This window comes from Symphalangus syndactylus, chromosome 18, assembly GCF_028878055.3.
Source record: "Symphalangus syndactylus isolate Jambi chromosome 18, NHGRI_mSymSyn1-v2.1_pri, whole genome shotgun sequence".
In the NCBI taxonomy this organism is placed as follows: domain Eukaryota; kingdom Metazoa; phylum Chordata; class Mammalia; order Primates; family Hylobatidae; genus Symphalangus; species Symphalangus syndactylus.
The window spans coordinates 17338758-17353463 of NC_072440.2; the positions used below are offsets into that span (position 1 = coordinate 17338758).

The following is a 14706-nucleotide window of genomic DNA, read 5'->3' on the forward strand; positions in this document are numbered from 1 at the left end:
GTTTCTGTTTCCACAACATTGACACTCTAATAATGCCACAAAACGCCACACAGAGGACGTCCAGGATATGGCCTTGTCTGCTGAGGATGGGGCGGGTGGCAGCGAGGCCAAGGAAATGTGCCTGTGGGGCAGTGCCAACGATTCCAAGTGGAATGTGACGGTTCTCAAAGGGCTTTTAGCTTCCCCATCCCGGGGAGTTTCCGTCAGCCACGGTTTTGCACGTGGCCGGAGACTTCCTCGTGCTCTCTCCTGTCTCCCAGCATCTCATAGTGGTATTTTCCCTACCAGGGATTCTGGTGTCAACTGTTAGATGAAAATATTTCTCTCTCTCGCTCTCACTCTCACTTTCCCTCTCCCCCAACATACACATATGTGAGATATATATATATATATATATAAAAGAAGAAAATAACCAGCATCCTAATCCCATCTTCTTCCAGGATAAATACTAAGAACATTGACTAATATGCCGGGCGCGGTGGCTCACGCTTGTAATCCCAGCACTTTGGGAGGCTGAGGCGGGCAGATCACGAGGTCAGGAGATCGAGACCATGGTGAAACCCCGTCTCTACTAAAAAATACAAAAAATTAGCCGGGCGTGGTGGCGGGCGCCTGTGGTCCCAGCTACTCGGAGAGGCTGAGGCAGGAGAATGGCGTGAACCCGGGAGGCGGAGCTTGCAGTGAGCCGAGATTGCGCCACTGCACTCCAGCCTGGGCGACAGAGCGAGACTCCGTCTCAAAAAAAAAAAAAAAAAGAACATTGACTAATATATTTTCCAGTATTTTTTCTATAAATATATACAGAGAAACCCATACACAATCACACATACTTCTTTTTTAATTGGAGTAATACAGCTATTTTTTTCATGAACATCTCATGAACATCTTTCCACATGAATAAATATCTTTCTATGAGATTATTTTTAATGGAAGAGCTCTTTTGAGCAGAGCTTCTTTTTTGCCTGGGTTTCGAAGCCTCTAGGATGCAGGCTGACTTCTCTGGAGTGAGGTGAAGAGACCTAACTGCCTGCAGAGTTGCAAGGCAACTTGGAGAGTAGAGGTCATAGAACTTTGCCAAGCCCTTGACATAAGGGTCTACTAGCTGGGATTGGGCCTGGGCGGAGAAGACTGACAGTCACAACAATGATAATGGTATCAAGAGCCATTTGTTGTATACCTACTATGTGCCAGGGATCATGGTAGGACTTTACACCTGTTATATTTTATCAATCCTCTTGATAAGGTTTTAGGGTAAAGGTTTTGTCCCCATTTTCACTTTCTTTTCTTTTCTTTCTTTTTCTTTTTTTTTTTGAGCAGAGTCTCTCTCTGTCACCCAGGCTGGAGTGCAGTGGCACGATCTCGGCTCACTGCAAGCTCCACCTCCCAGGTTCATGCCATTCTCCTGCCTCAGCCTCCCAAGTAGCTGGTACTACAGGCATCCACCACCACGCCTGGCTAATCTTTTTGTATTTTTAGTAGAGACGGGGTCTCACTGTGTTAGCCAGGATGGTCTGGATCTCCTGACCTCGTGATCCACCTGCCTCAGCCTCCCAAAGTGCTGGGATTACAGGCGTGAGCCACCGTGCCCGGCCTTCCTTTGGATTTTCTATGAACCCAGTCATGTCATCTATGAATAATGCAAGTTTTACTTTTTCCTTTCCAATCCTCATTATTTTGTTTTATTTTTATTATTTATATTTATTATTATTATTTTTTGAGACAGAGTCTTGCTTTTGTCGCCCAGGCTGGAGTGCAATGGTGCAATCTTGGCTTACTTCAACCTCTGTCTCCCGTGTTCAAGCGATTCTCCTGCCTCAGCCTCCTGAGTAGCTGGGATTACAGGTGACCACCACCATACCCGGCTAATTTTTTTGTATTTTTAGTAGAGACGGGGTTTCGCCATGTTGGCGAGGCTGGTCTCGAACTCCTGACTTCAGGTGATCCACCCACCTCGGCCTCCCAAAGTGCTGGGATTACAGGCGTGAGCCACCACACATGGCCTGTTTTATTTTTTTTGAGACAGGGTCTTTCTCTGTCACTCAGGCTGGAGCGTAGTGGTGTGATCTCGGCTCACTTCAACCTCCACCTCCTGGTCTCCAGTGATCTTCCCACCTCAGCCTCCCGGGAGGCTGGGACTATGGGTGTGAGACACCGCACTTGGCTAATTTTTTAATTTTTTGTAGAGACGAGGTCTCACTATATTGCCCAGGATGGTTTTGAGTTCCTGGGCTCAAGTGATCCTCCCACCTTGGCCTCTCAAAGTGCTGGGATTACAGGCGTGAGCCACAGCACCTGGCCCAATCCTTACATCTTATTTTTTTCCACTTTACTGCACTGCCTGAGGCCTCTGATATAATGATGGTGAATAGAGGTGGTGATAGCAGGCATCCTTGTCTTGTTTCCCAGTCTCCGGGGAAGGTTTTTTTTTTAAATATATTCTTCCTTCTTTGGGTGGATACTTAAATAATTTCCTATCTTTCTTCTTTTCTAATTTGTGCACTTATAGTATGAACTTCCCTTTAATATGGCTTTAGCTGCATCCCACAAGTTTTGATATGTCATGTTTTCATTATCTTTCAGTTTAAAATTTCCATTGAGAATTCTTCCTTGCCTCACTGGTTACTTAAATGTCATTTGCTTAATGTGATGTGGTGGCACACGCCTATAATCCCAGCTACTTGGGAGGCTGAGGTGGGAGGATTGCTTGAGCCCAGGAGTTTGAGACCAGTCTTGGCAACATAGCAAGACCCCGTTAAAAAAATTTTTTTTAATTAATAAGGATCAATAAGGATATGGAGGGCTGAGCGCAGTGGCTTACCCCTGTAATCCCAGCACTTTGGGAGGCAGAGGCTGGTGGATCACCTGAGGTGGAGAGTTCGAGACCAGCCTGACCAACATGGAGAAACCCTATCTCTACTAAAAATACAAAAAAATTAGCCAGGCATGGTGGCGCATGCCTGTAATCCCAGCTACTTGGGAGGCTGAGGCAGGAGAATCGCTTGAACCCGGAAGGCGGAGGTTGTGGTGAACCAAGATCGCGCCATTGCACTCCAGCCTGGGCAGCAAGAGTGAAACTCTGTCTCAAAAATAAATTAAAAAATAAAAATAAGGATATGGAATATTTTATCAACATGATCAACAAATTTGGCCTAATTGACGTATATAGAATACTCATTGTACCAGGCATGGTACATGTTATTTTCAAGTGCACACAGAATATAAACTGAGCCATAAAGCAAGTCTCAAAAAATTCAAAAGCATTAAAAACCATACAGAACATAATCTCTGATCACCGTGGAATTAGGTTAAAATAAAAACACCACATAGCCATAATATAATTAGACATTCAAAACTGTTGAATGAGTACTCTCATTCATTAAGGATTAACAATTGATCCTTACTAATTAAACTTTTTTTTTTTTTTTTTGGCTTGGTGCAGTGGCTCATGCCTGTAATCCCAGCACTTTGGGAAGATGAGGTGGGCAGATCATGAGGTCAAGAGATCGAGACCATCCTGGCCAACATGCTGAAACCCCGTCTCTACTAAAAATACACACACACACAAAAAAATTAGCCAGGCGTGGTGGCAGGCGCCTGTAGTCCCAGCTACTCAGGAGGCTGAGGCAGGAGAATCGCTTGAACCTGGGAGGCAGAGGTTGCCATGAGCCGAGATTGTGCCACTGCACTCCAGCCTGGGCCACAGAGCAAGACTCTGACTCAAAAAACAATGAATAAATAAATAAATAAATAATTTCTTTCATGAGGTCTCACTATGTGGCCCAGCTGGTCTTGAACTCCTGGGTTCAAGTGCTCTTTCTACCACAACTTCCCGATTAGCTGGGATTACAGGTGCATACCACCACATCTGGTTCTTACTGATTTTTTTGGCCTGTTTTCTCAATTTTTAACAGAAGTGAGTTAAAATCTGCCAGTATGATTGTGGATTTGTCTATTTCTTCTTTTAATTATGTCAATTCTTGCTTTTTATTCATGTGGAAGAGTGCTCATGGCATATTATGACATGAAAAAAAAAAAGCTGTACTACTTCAATTTGTTTTAAAAAAAACTTGATCTATTCTTTGGGAGGCCGAGGTGGGCGAGTCACCTGAGGTCAGGAGTTCAAGACCAGCCTGGCCAACATGATGAAACCCCCTCTCTACTAAAAATACAAAAATTAGCCAGGCGTGGTGGTGCATACCTGTAGTCTCAGCTACTTGGGAGGCTGAGGCAAGAGAATCACTTGAACCCAGGAGGCAGAAGTTGCAGTGAGCCGAGATCATGCCACTGCACTCCAGCCTGGGTGACAGAGTGAGACTCTGTCTTAAAATAAATAAAATAAATTTAAAAAGAAAAGAAAAAACTTGACATATTAAAAGCATGAATTTGGGGTGGGTCAGACAAACCCACCAAAACCCCCATCCGAGCCTTGTTCTTCTGCTTACTGGGTCTGCTACTTAAACTTTCTGAGTCTTAGTTCCATAATCCGCAAAATAGGGTTAACAGTACAATATTGGTTTACAGCTTGCAAACATGCTGTGATTTCTTCCATCTGGAATTCCTTGAGGCCGCATCCCCCTCCAGCTCCCTGCCCTTTCTCCACAGCACCTTAGAACAGAGTTCCTCCAGCGTTGACAGAGCCCTCTCACCTTCAGCCCCTCTCCCTCTCCTTTCTGTTTCTCTCTGTAGACTTGCAGCCCTCCTCTTCGCCAGAACCTTCCTTCTCAGGGTCATCATTGACTCCACATTGTTAAACCAATGGGCACTTCTCGGTCCTCACCTTTGTTGATGAATCAGCAGCATCTGACACCCTCGAGCTCTCCCTCCTTCTCAACACACTTTCTTCACTTGCTTCCAGAACATTCCACATTCTCCTGATCCTCCCCAGCCTCACCACCACGCCTCCTCAGCCCCTTTCACTTGTTCTTCTTCCAGAACCAGTGGAACCCTGAACTGTAAAGATTGGAGTAAATGTTGGAGCCCATCCTGGGACCCCTTTTCTTCTTCACTCCCTTCACTGGGTGATCTCATTTAGCCACAAGGTTCTGAAGACCATCTATATCCTGACAACTCCCATTCTAGCCCAGACATCTCCTCTGAACACCAGAGTCAACCCCACTTGAATGTCTAAGCGGCATCTCTCTCAAACCAAACTCCGATTTTTTTTTTTTTTTTTTTTTTGAGACAGAGTCTCGCTCTTGTCGCCCAGGCTGGAGTGCAGTAGCACGATCTCGGCTCACTGCAACCTCCGCCTCCCAGGTTCAAGTGATTCTCTTGCCTCAGCCTCCTGAGTAGCTCGGATTACAGGTGTGCACTACCACACCTTGCTAGTTTTTGTATTTTTAGTAGAGATGGGATTTCAACATGTTGGCCAGGCTGGTCTCGAACTCCTGACCTCAAATGATCCGCCCGCCTCAGCCTCCCAAAGTGCTAGGATTGCAGATGTGAGCCACCGCGCCCAGCCTCGAACTCCAATTTTTTTACCCCTCTGAGTGCCTCTTACCCCCGTCTCCTCGTCGCTGCTCCATCCTTCCCGTTGTTCAGGCTGGAAATGTTGAAGTTGTTCTCTCCATCTGTCTTTCAATCACTGCCCATGTCTGATCTATCAACAAATCTTGCTTCAAAACGTATCCAGAATCCAGCCCTTCTCACTGCCCCAGCACTAACACTGGTGGGAGCCACTCCTGTTTCTTGCCTGGAGTCCTGCAGTTGGTCTCTCAGCAGCTGGTCTATTTTTATCCTTTCCCCTTCCTGTGTCCCCCTATCCCCACCCCCAAGACCCCTGTTCGTTTTTCACCTGGCAGCAGCCAGTGATCCTGGTAAGCCATCGACAGATCACGGCCCTCTGCTCAGAGCCCTCTGAGACTGAGACACCAAGATGGGCTTAGGTGAGCAAGGGTTTTACTGGAGAAACCCTCTGCGAGAGAAAATGAGGAAGGGACTGGGGAAGACTGGGAGAGCAGCCCCTCCGTGGAGCAGGTCTGATCCCAAGGGAAGGTAGCCCCTAAACCGTCACACTGCCTAGGGGTGTGAGGAGTGCCCAGGTCAGAGGCATGTGGCCTCCATGCAAATGTGGTGACAGGTTTCAGGGCCCAGCAGCTGGGTGGTTTTGAGCCCTTGGTCGGTTCTGATCCCTCGAAGCGGAGGTCTGTGAAGCAGTTCTCACGACCGCCACCGTCCCGCAGAGGTTCCCCTCTCACCAAGGGTCAAGGTCAGTGCCCTGGGCCTCTGTGCTGGCTGTTCCCTCTGCCCCAGGGTGGCCTTCCTGACACTGGCCACGGCCGCTCCCTTTTTTTTTTTTCTGAGACGGAGTCTCACTCTGTTGCCCAGGCTCGAGTGCGGTGGCACAATCTTGGCTCACTGCAACCTCTACCTCCCGGGTTCAAGCGATTCTCCTGCCTCAGCCTCCTGAGTATCTGGGACTATAGGCACCCGCCACCACGCCCGGCTAATTTTTGTATTTTTAGTAAAGATGGGGTTTTGCCATGTTGGCTGGGCTGGTCTTGAACTCCTGACCTCAGGTGATCTGCCCTCCTCAGCCTCCCAAAGTGCTGAGATTACAGATATGAGCCACCACACCCGGCCCGCTCCCTCATTCTTTCAGCTCTCTGCCCTCATGGGACCTTTCAGTGCAGCCTTTTCCTGACTTCCCTTTCAAAATTGCAGCCTCTCCCCTTTCCTGTCCCATCCCAACCTCCCTATCTTCCTTCTCTGAGTCTCTCCAGTGCCTTCATGACCACCTTTTACTGTGATTATTGTCAATCTAGAGCCTCCTGGTGCCCAGCACACAGTAAGTGCTCAGGGGTCACCTACTATATGATGGGCAGAAGCCTGTTCTTACCTCCCAGGGTGTCCGGGGTTCCATGGGGCCCAGCACAGGGAGCGGGGGACACTGAGTAGCAAATGTGAGGCGTCAGGATGTGATCTGCATCCTCGTTCAGCAGCAGTACTCAGAACCCCCACCTGCCCAGCGGCTCTGTCCCAGCCCAGCCTGGCCCAGCATCCTCGATCTTGCTGTCAGCCTCCAGTCCCTCCTGCTCCCGTTCCTGCTCCGAGCTGCTGCTGGAGGGACCTTTCTAACACACAACTCTGATGCCTGGTGAGGAAAGCCTTCAGGGGCTCCCCATTGCCAGTGCCTGGTCTAGAGCTGAATTGCTTCTCCACAGAGTGTGTTCCTTCCTGAACAACACCCCCAGATCTCACCCATCACCCCTAATGTCCAGGACTCTCAGACTAGGTCCAGGCCCAGGGACGCTAACTTCAGCTCTGGCCTCAGGCTGCCTGGAGAAGGCCTCGGCATTGATTTCACACCTCTGCCAGTCGGATGACCACTGGGGTCAGCACCATTGCCCACTGGGCAGCAGGAGGCAAAGGGCCTGGAGGGCCTGGATCCCAGACAAACAGCTGCAGCCCAGCCCAGCCCCCAGCCCAGCCCAGCCCAGCCCTCCAGCCCCCAACACCCAGCCCAGCCACAGCCCAGCACCCTCCCAGCCCCCAGCCCCCAACCCCCAGCGCAGCCCAGCCCAGCCCCAGCCCCACAAGTGGCCCACTCCAAGGCCTGTGCAATCTCCCAGCAGGCATACCTAAGGGAGGGCCAGGAGGGGATGGTTCAGGAGCTCAAAGAGTGTCCTGTTGCCAAAGCTGCACCCTGCATTTCACAGCCTGGTTATGCAGGTCATACCCTGCATATAAATGCACCCAGCGGGTCAGGACTTGTCAAAGGCCTCACTCAGCAGCTGCTAATTGGTGGCCACCTCCGCAGCCTCCCCTGCCCTCAGCCCCGCAGATGCTCCTGCTCTGCCCACTGCTCCACCACCCACTCGCCTATTCCCCGACCCCCCCACTGTATGGGTTGAGGGCCTGCAGCATCCCAGGGCAGGCTAGTCTTCTCTGGCCCTCATCACCTGCCCTCTCTGGGCTCATGTGTTCTGGGCAGCCCGGCTGAGCTGGGCAGGAGGGAGAGGGAACCCCAGATCTGCTCCCCTGCTGAGACATGGGCAAAGAGGCTGCTCCCCTCCCTTCTCTCTGTGACCAGAATCATCTAGCTCAGAGAGACTGTCAGATCTGTGAGACTTCGAAGGGGTCTGGGCCTGGGTGGGTGGAGGGTTGGGAGCACAGGACCACAGAGGAACATTCCCATCCTGGGTGCCAGGCCAGCCGGGGTGGTTGGTGCTCCGGGCAGGCACGAAGGCCGCACAAGGCAGGGCAGGCCTTGGAAGTTTCCCTCCATTGGAAATGAGGCTTCTTCCTGGGGCAGCCCTGGTCCCTTTCCTACAAGGAAGCAGGTTGGAAGCCCCTCTCCCCAGACCCAGCCTGTTTCTGGCTCAGAGACCCCTTGAACTCGTCCCCAGGGCCGCCCCACCATCCCCGTGTCTGATGCCCTTGAAGTGAGGGTCTCCCAAGCACCAAATGGTTTATTACTTGGATTTTCATGCCCAGCTGCCTCTTGGCGCCTGCCTCCCTCCCTCCTTCCCTCCTGCCTCCCGCCCTTCTCCTGCCTCTGAGCACCACCTGTCTCTCCAGCCTGCCTCAGCAACCCCTGCTTGCCTGTTGCCAGGGAAACCGCCTCCTTGGCAACCAGCCGGCATCCATATGACACGTACACTCAGGAAGGAAAGGCTTCTGCTCTTGCTTAGGCTGTTGGTGGGCTCTGCTCCGGAGTCCAACAGGTTCTGAGGGAGGGTCCGGTCTGTGATCCCAGAGAGGGGAGGTGGGCAGGCCTCATGCCTCTCTTGACCATTCAACAGCAGCTTATTAAGCACCTACTACTTCCCTGACTATGTGTGTGGCCCTTTGTGCACAGTATCTCATTTAATCATGCATTGAACCTGCAAAATAGATGTGATTATTCCCATTTTACAGACATGGAAACTGAGGCATGGAGAGGTTAAGGGGTTGCCTTTGGCTGGCCAAAGTCAGAGCCAAGATTCGAACCTACTCTTGTCTGACTTTAAAGCCCTGGTTCTTTCTACCATCTTGAGGTCTCTGGCTAGGCCTCTCTTAGCTGGGCCAAGAGTGAGTGGGCCTAGGACACACCCAAGTGACCAGGAAGTCCCCTCACCATAGCTCATTTGGTGCTGCTCCCTTTGTGCCAAGTACAGCTATAGAATCAGAAACCCAGAGATAGACTAGGCATTGTCCCTGCCCTCAAGGGGTTCCCAGTCTGGTGAGATGCTGGTGGGAGCAGGACTCTGACATGACCCAGTGCAGGAGCCATGAGGCCAGGGGCAGGGCCTCCAAGCCCAGATGAACTCAACACTGACTCGGGCTTCCTGGGAGGAGGCTTGGGCTATGGGGGGGCCATGGTCAGAGAGTGGGTGGCAGGAGCTTGAGACCTCCAAGGAGGCGCATATGGGTGATGACGGCAGCCCAGGTGGCCCGGGAGGGGTGGCTGAGGGGAATGAAAGGAAAGTGACAGGCAAGGGGGATGAGGGGTGTGCTGAGAACCAGGACTGGACTCTGGATCCCCCAGAAGGGCACAGGCTCGATGGCCAGGGAGTGTGACCCCAGTAGGTTCCTGGGTTATCCTTGAATACAGGCTGGGGTGGGGGTTGGGGAGAGCTAGAGGGTACGGGTGGGTGGGAGGACCCTCACAGGGGCTGGGTCTTTGGAACAGGGCGGGTGAAGGCAGAGGTCATGGGGGCATCCTGTTGGAGCAGTGGCCACAGATATCATGCAGGGGGCTGCTGGCTGCCAGGCCCTTAAGAGCCTAGGGACAGGCAGGGACAGCAGGAGGAGGCCTGGCCCTTCCTCTTGCCAGCCAGGTGGAAGCCTGGATAGAACCCTCCAGGTGGAATACGAGGCTCTACTGGAGGTCCTTAAGGGGGGTTAGGGAGGTGGCCGAGAACAGAGAGGGGTCAGCCCTGTACCGGCAGGGAAGGGGCAAGGTGACTCTGGGAAAGGGGGTGGCAGGTGCAAAGGTGTGGCTGGGCTTCACCCTCCCCTGGGCTCTCACGGTGGGGTGTGTAACAGGCAGGGGGCTGGCTGCTGGGGCCAGGGACTGCCCCTCTACACACTTGCCCCTGATCCTGGCACCCCGTCTCCTGCAGGCTCTGCAGCGCCACGAGACCGAGGTCTATGCCTGCATCGAGAGTGAGGATGGCAGCCCACCCGCCGCCAAGCAGAGCCCCCTCTCCCAGGTACACAGGTGCTGGGGCACCAAGCCTGGCTTCTCACTCCATCTGACCCTCCCATCACCGGTGAAGTGGGGGGGCAAATGGGACATGGAAGTGAGCCACCTGCTGTGGAATCCCAGCCCTCTCCTTGTGGCAGCTGGCCTGCTGGTTAAGAGGACTGGTGGGTTTGAGTTCCTGTTCTGTCCCTTAACCACTGTGCAGCCCTGGCTGAGGTGTCTGACTTCTCTGTGTCTGAATCTCCTTGTGTGCAGATTGAGCAACCGAGCAGTACCCACCTCATAGATGTTCAGTGAGGGTAGAATGTTGTAGTGAGAGAGCTGCCTGGGACCCAGCTGTGCCCATGCACTGTGAGCCATTGTAACTACCACGGGGCACGGTGTCCACACTGCTCAATCAGACAGGGGTGTGAGGCTTCCAGCTGCCCCCAGGTTGGTGTTGGCTAAAGTCTGGAGCTAGAGTGTGAGCTGTTAGAAGCTGGGCTGGCCTGGTCAGCATTCTGTGATTGTCATGATAGGGCCTCAGGCATATTACCCAATCATACTTTCTCTCTTTTGTGTGTGTGTGTGTGTGTGTGTTTTGTTTTTGTTTTTGTTTTTGTTTTGAGACAGCGTCTTGCTCCATCACCCAGGCTAGAGTGCAGTGGCGCGATCTCAGCTCACTGCAACCTCCACCTCTCAGGTTCAAGCAATTCTACTGCCTCAGCCTCCTGAGTAGCTGGGATTACAGGCGCCCGCCGCTGTGCCCAGCTAATTTTTTGTGTTTTTAGTACAGACAGGGTTTCACTGTGTTGGCCAGGCTGGTCTCGAACTCCTGACCTCGTGATTCACCCGCCTCAGCCTCCCAAAGTGCTGGGATTAAAGGTGTGAGCCACCGCGCCTGGCCCATACTTTCTCTCTTAAACCTGTTTGCTCATCTGTAAAGTGGATGAGCAGTGTTTTCCTGCAATACCAACTGCCTCTGAATTCAGATGTGTTCCAAACTGAATAACATCTGCACCAGAGCTTCCAGCACTGTAAAGTGTGAGGCGTTGTTCAGCCAGAACAGGAGCCCACAGGCCTCTTGGAGCATCTGTCAGGGAGTGTGGGCGGCTGGCACTTGGCCTTCTCTGGCCCAGGCTGGCACTATTTGTTAAATCGCCTATTCTCAAAGCCCTTTCTATACTCAGCCCTCAACTAGACCCCAAGTGAAAGCAGGGCTTCCCCAACCCTGGGATCTCCAGGGATGTCTGGGACATCTCAGGCAGTGCCCACCCTGTGCCAGGCCCTGGGGCGCTGGACAGGAGAACTAGGCATGTCCCTACCCTCTGGGAGCCATATTCTGCAGGAATAGGTCACTGACCCCATGGACACACAGAGGCATTTGTAGCCCTGTTGTGAGGGGTGGTCTTCTGGGAGGGACCAGCCAGGATGGGAAGGGAGGGGGGGGGTCCCTGGGACCCTGTGATGAGCCCGCAGGCAGGGTGAGTAGGAGGCAGTCATGGAACAGGTGTGTCTGTGAGAGGAGGCGCATCCCACACAGAGGGCAGAAGGCAGAGGGCAGAGCTGTGGGGGAGGCTCTGAGGCTGGAAGGGCAGGCCCATGTGGCTGGAGGGCAATGAGCAGGGGTGGGGGCAGCATGGTGGGGGAAGAGGCTGGGGAGGTGGGCTTGGAGACAGAGGGCAGGCCCCCCATCAAAGCTACACAGGAAGTGATCTGTTGCCCTCTGGCTAAAACTAAATTTGTGTAAGTTCATTCTTTTCCTACTTAATGGTCATTCTCTCTTTCTCTCCCTCCCTCCCTTTCTTCTTTTCTATCCAGGAGAGACTGTATAGATTCGAAGATGCTGGCGAACTTAACCTGGTCTATGAAAATCTCTAGGCTGGGCTGCACTGTTCATAGAGCTTGCCCTGGGTCAGAGGACCGGGGCAGCCCCTGCCACCAAAGGACTTGACCTGAGTTGGGAGTAAGGCCCCCAGGGACACCCCATCATTTCACCCTCACATTCAAGGCCCTTCCTGCCTTGGCCGGCTCCACTGCCCCCCATTCTATGCCCCAGCCGCCAAGGCTTTCCCATCTTGGGGCCTTTGCCCAGGCTGTTCCTTCTGCCAGGCAGGCCCTTCCTCCCTTGGCCCAACCAGCAAAGTGCCCCTCAGTCTTCAAGGGCTTTCCTGGATGCCACCCTTGCCCACAGCCCTGCTCACTGCCGCATGCTGACGGAGCAGCATGCTCTCTTGGCTCTCTTGGCACCAGCCTGCACCTCAGCCAGCAGGGCAGCCTCTGAGTTGAGGGAGGACCCTGCAAGGGCACCTAGCACTGCTGTGTGGGGAGCCGAGGTATGGAGGAGCTGGGGAGCAGCTATGCAAATCCCTACCTGCCCAGCTGGGCCAGAGGCATGAGGCAGCCAGGCAGGGTGGGAGCAGGGGCTGGCGTGAGAGGTCTGGGGGACAGACAAGGATGATGGACCCCGCAGAGGAAAGACTGGGATCAGGGACAGATCTGGAGGCCCAGGACATGGCTGAGAGGTGGTCAGCGGGCTGGGGGCATGGAGCAGAGAGGGCTTGGGTACAAGCCAGTGAGGAAGGAGACTCTGGCATGTTTGGGGTGTGGGCAGAGGGACAGATGAGGGGAGGAGGGTGCTGGCTAAACAGGAGCTGAATGAATGGCCTGAAGCTCCCCCTCCCAGGGGTTCCCACTCCTATTGGCCTGGCCCTGTACAGGCACTGTGTCACCTCCTTGGTCACCCTCTGCTCCAGGACTTCTCCACCGCAGGACCTCAGCTGTCCCTCCTTCTACCCAAGGTGGAGTCCCCCAAAGTCCCTTCTGTCTGGCCTATCCTGTGCCCACCACCTGTGGCTTCATCCAGCCCTCCTCCTCTATCTTTATCTGCCATAGGCCCCAGCCCTGGCCCCCTGTGGATTGAGGTCCCAAGCGGTCCAGCTGTGGGGTTTGGTGCTGGGACCCTCAATGGCAGCCGGAAGGTCCCTCTGAGGCAGAAGCTCAGGCCCTATGGGGACAGTGGCTCCCCAGTGCCTGGCCCTGAGCCATTTCCGCTGTTTCGAGTGCCCACATCACCCTCATTTCCTCCTCACAGCAGCTCTGCACTGTGGCCAGAAACCCATCCACAGGCAGGCAGTGGCTGGGGTCCGGGTGGCCCCGGGCTGTTGGGCTCTGCTTCCTCCCTCTGCTCCCCCATGTCTCCCTGAATTCTCCTACCTTTGCTCATTTGTAAAATGGGCAGGTCAATCTTCCCACCCCACCGTGTGGGCTGCCCCAACCCCAAATGTGCCCAGGGAGGGTGGGGAACCCAAGGCACAGGCCCCACCCCTGCCCCAAGCAGCACTGGGCTACCGGCTCGCAGAGGTACCTTTGGTTCTGCGGGTCATGCCCCTCCCTGCAGGGAAGGGAAAGCTGGTGGTGGAGGCTGAGCACAGACTGACCTCCAGAAGAAGTCCCTCGGCCCTGCTAGGGTGGCGCCAGACTTCTCTGGTTCCACAGGACAGCCAGTGGCCTCCCAGCTTGGTTCTGGGCCCCCACCTGCAGGCACACAGGGCAAGGAGGGCTTTAGCAGGCTGGAATAACCGAGTGGCAAGGCCCCTGCTCCCAGAGGCTGGATTTGAATGAACTCCGGGCCTGTTTGGGGAGGTGAAGCTGCCAGGTGTGCACAGGGGCCTCCTAGGCTCCTGGCTCCACCAGCCTGAGGTGGGGGCAAGGGTCAGGGCAATGGGGGACAATGCCGCTCAGGGTGCAGTGAGCTCCCCTGGGAAAACCGAAGCCAGCAAGACCAGGAGAGGGCCACCTCACTGGGCCTGCCTCCCCCACCTCCTGGGCCTCTCTGACCTCAACTCCTGGACCCTGGACCCTCTGGCTGGGACTCAGCATTTTCCAGTCTTTTTCAGGGGTAGAGAGGGGAGCCTGGATTAAACTTTACCACTGTGCCCTGGCCCTGGCATCACCAACACGGCCTCCCTGCAGCTGCCCTGCCCCCGACAGACCCCCGATTAAACCCACACCTGGCCTTGGCCTCCCCTGCTCCATACCTTGCATGGTTTTTGCCTCACCTGGAATAAAATTCCAACTCCTCCCTGTGGCCTAGGAGGTTCTTGGGGACTGACCCATCATCCCTCTGGTGGACGTAGACATTGCCAGAGTGGTGGTCGTCTGTGCTTGGTTCAGGGCAAGGCTGGGAGGCAGTGGGTGCTGGGGTCTTCAGTGAGCAAGGAGAGAGGCAGGGAGGAGGAGGAGATCACAGCATGGAAGATGGGACCCTAAAGGGCTTTGGCCCAAGGGAGGGTGGGGCAAGAACGTTCTGAGACTTCTGTGGGCAGCAAAGAGGACTGAGCACCTGTTCCCCAGCCCCCAGGACTGAGAGCCTGCAGAGACAAGCTGGCGCAGGGTGAGGGGTGGCAGGGAACTTCAGGGTGGGAGGTGCATGGGGCAGGCGGGAGGAGGAAGAACAGAGAGGGGACAGACAGGGTATGAATGGGAGCTCCCGGGGTGCAGGCTTGCTTTCCACTATGAATGGGTGGAGAAGGGAAGAGAAGAAAATTGCTTTTGAGAGCCATGCAGGCTGGGTGGCCCCAGGGCCTCCCTTGAAT

General features: G+C 54.0%; 1 protein-coding gene across 1 annotated transcript in view; it reads left to right on the forward strand.

Annotated features, from left to right (window-relative positions):
• NFAM1 (NFAT activating protein with ITAM motif 1) overlaps positions 1-14192 on the forward strand; it is a 50527-nt gene extending 36335 nt beyond the window's left edge. Inside the window, exons 5-6 of the mRNA XM_055252577.2 lie at positions 10047-10136; positions 11930-14192. Of these exons, the coding sequence (XP_055108552.1) occupies positions 10047-10136; positions 11930-11989 (150 nt within the window). The 3' untranslated portion in view covers positions 11990-14192. The remainder of the gene's footprint in view (positions 1-10046; positions 10137-11929) is intronic.
• The last annotated feature ends 514 nt before the right edge of the window (positions 14193-14706 follow it).